Consider the following 1,367-nt stretch of genomic DNA (forward strand, 5'->3'; position numbering starts at 1 on the left):
TTGTGTGTGTGTGTGTGTGTGTGTGTGTGTGTGTGTGTGTGTGTGTGTGTGTGTGTGTGTGTGTGTGTGTGTGTGTGTGTGTGTGTGTGTGTGTGTGTGCGTAATTAGCTTTAAATATGAACTAAACCCACAGCAATCGGAAAAAGTTAAAATGTTTATAAATTGACAGGAAATAAGCGTAAATATATGTATACAACATTCATTTTGAGTTTAATGCTTGTTTGATGATCACCATCCTTTAGTCTGACGTCACATTAGCCAAAGTAGTTTACCTGCTGTCCATAATGAGATGTTTGAAATGGCATTAAAGTGGCTGTGTGTGTGTCAATGGGGCTCTACAGTTGACTGTTACAGACATCTCAACATCACAGACGGATCAAATATGCTGAAACGTACCTTTGGAGCACATGAAGTGTTTCTTCTCTGAACAATGATAACCTGTCCATGTGTCGTTGTCAATAGCTTCACAAATCTGCTTCCCATCTGGCAAACTCACAGATGATTTATTGAAGTTGACATTGTCACCGTTGGACCAAGTAAGATTTCGATTCTTACGCAGACCAAGCCAGAAAGAATGTCTCTTTGATTTCTGAAACTTATATGTGAAAATGTCGTCCTCTTCATCATACAGAGTTACAAGTAATTCATTATTCTCAGAACAATGTTTCTTCGCATTACTCCACGAAATAACATCTTCATGAAAATTTAAAATTCGTAGGTGTGAAGTCAATGTAAAGTGAAATAATCCTGTGAAAAGAAAAAAAACACAATACATTTTTCTTTACTTACTTAATATCAACTCCTTATTAAAACAATATTTTGAGCTTTAGAATGTTTGAATTGACATTACTAGGAACCTCTGATGAATGCATGATTCATTTCTCATTTTATCAAAGTAGGAATAATGGAGGCAGCATGTAGAAATATTTAGTGCTACTGATTAGAAAATATATCATCTTTGAGATCTATTTGCAGGGCATGCATTAACTTATGTGCACAAAATATCCAAAGATCAGAAAGGAACCCTCACCTGAACACAGCAGGAAAACCAAAAGAGCCATCTCCACGGTGATGTTAGGTTCAAATGGTGAGAAGACTTTGAAGAATACAAAGAATAAACAAAGAGTATTAAGCACAGAGAAAGATCTAGATGTTTAAATGCGTCGTGTGTATGAGAGCTGTTGAACCCCTCATTATTAACAGTGTGTGTCGTCCATATCTATGAAGTCTCTTACCTGTTGAGGTCCGGTGCCGTATGCTGTTGCAAACTTTGAGAATCCACAGGTTTATATCTGGTATGAGGGACGTGAACCAGCTGAACGCACCATCTATTTTCCCTTACATGAGTACATAGTAAAATCAGGAAA

The 1,367-nt window shown here is 37.0% G+C and overlaps 1 protein-coding gene across 1 annotated transcript in view; it reads right to left on the minus strand.

The window, feature by feature from the left end:
- LOC104950675 (secretory phospholipase A2 receptor-like) overlaps nucleotides 1-693 on the minus strand; it is a 2,149-nt gene extending 1,456 nt beyond the window's left edge. The window contains exons 1-2 of the mRNA XM_010777221.1: nucleotides 679-693; nucleotides 397-589 (exon numbers count right to left, since the gene is read on the minus strand). Of these exons, the coding sequence (XP_010775523.1) occupies nucleotides 397-589; nucleotides 679-693 (208 nt within the window). The remainder of the gene's footprint in view (nucleotides 1-396; nucleotides 590-678) is intronic.
- Between the last annotated feature and the right edge of the window lie 674 nt (nucleotides 694-1,367).

Source organism: Notothenia coriiceps, unplaced genomic scaffold (genome assembly GCF_000735185.1).
Source record: "Notothenia coriiceps isolate Sejong01 unplaced genomic scaffold, NC01 NC01_scaffold00017872, whole genome shotgun sequence".
Lineage (NCBI taxonomy): Eukaryota > Metazoa > Chordata > Actinopteri > Perciformes > Nototheniidae > Notothenia > Notothenia coriiceps.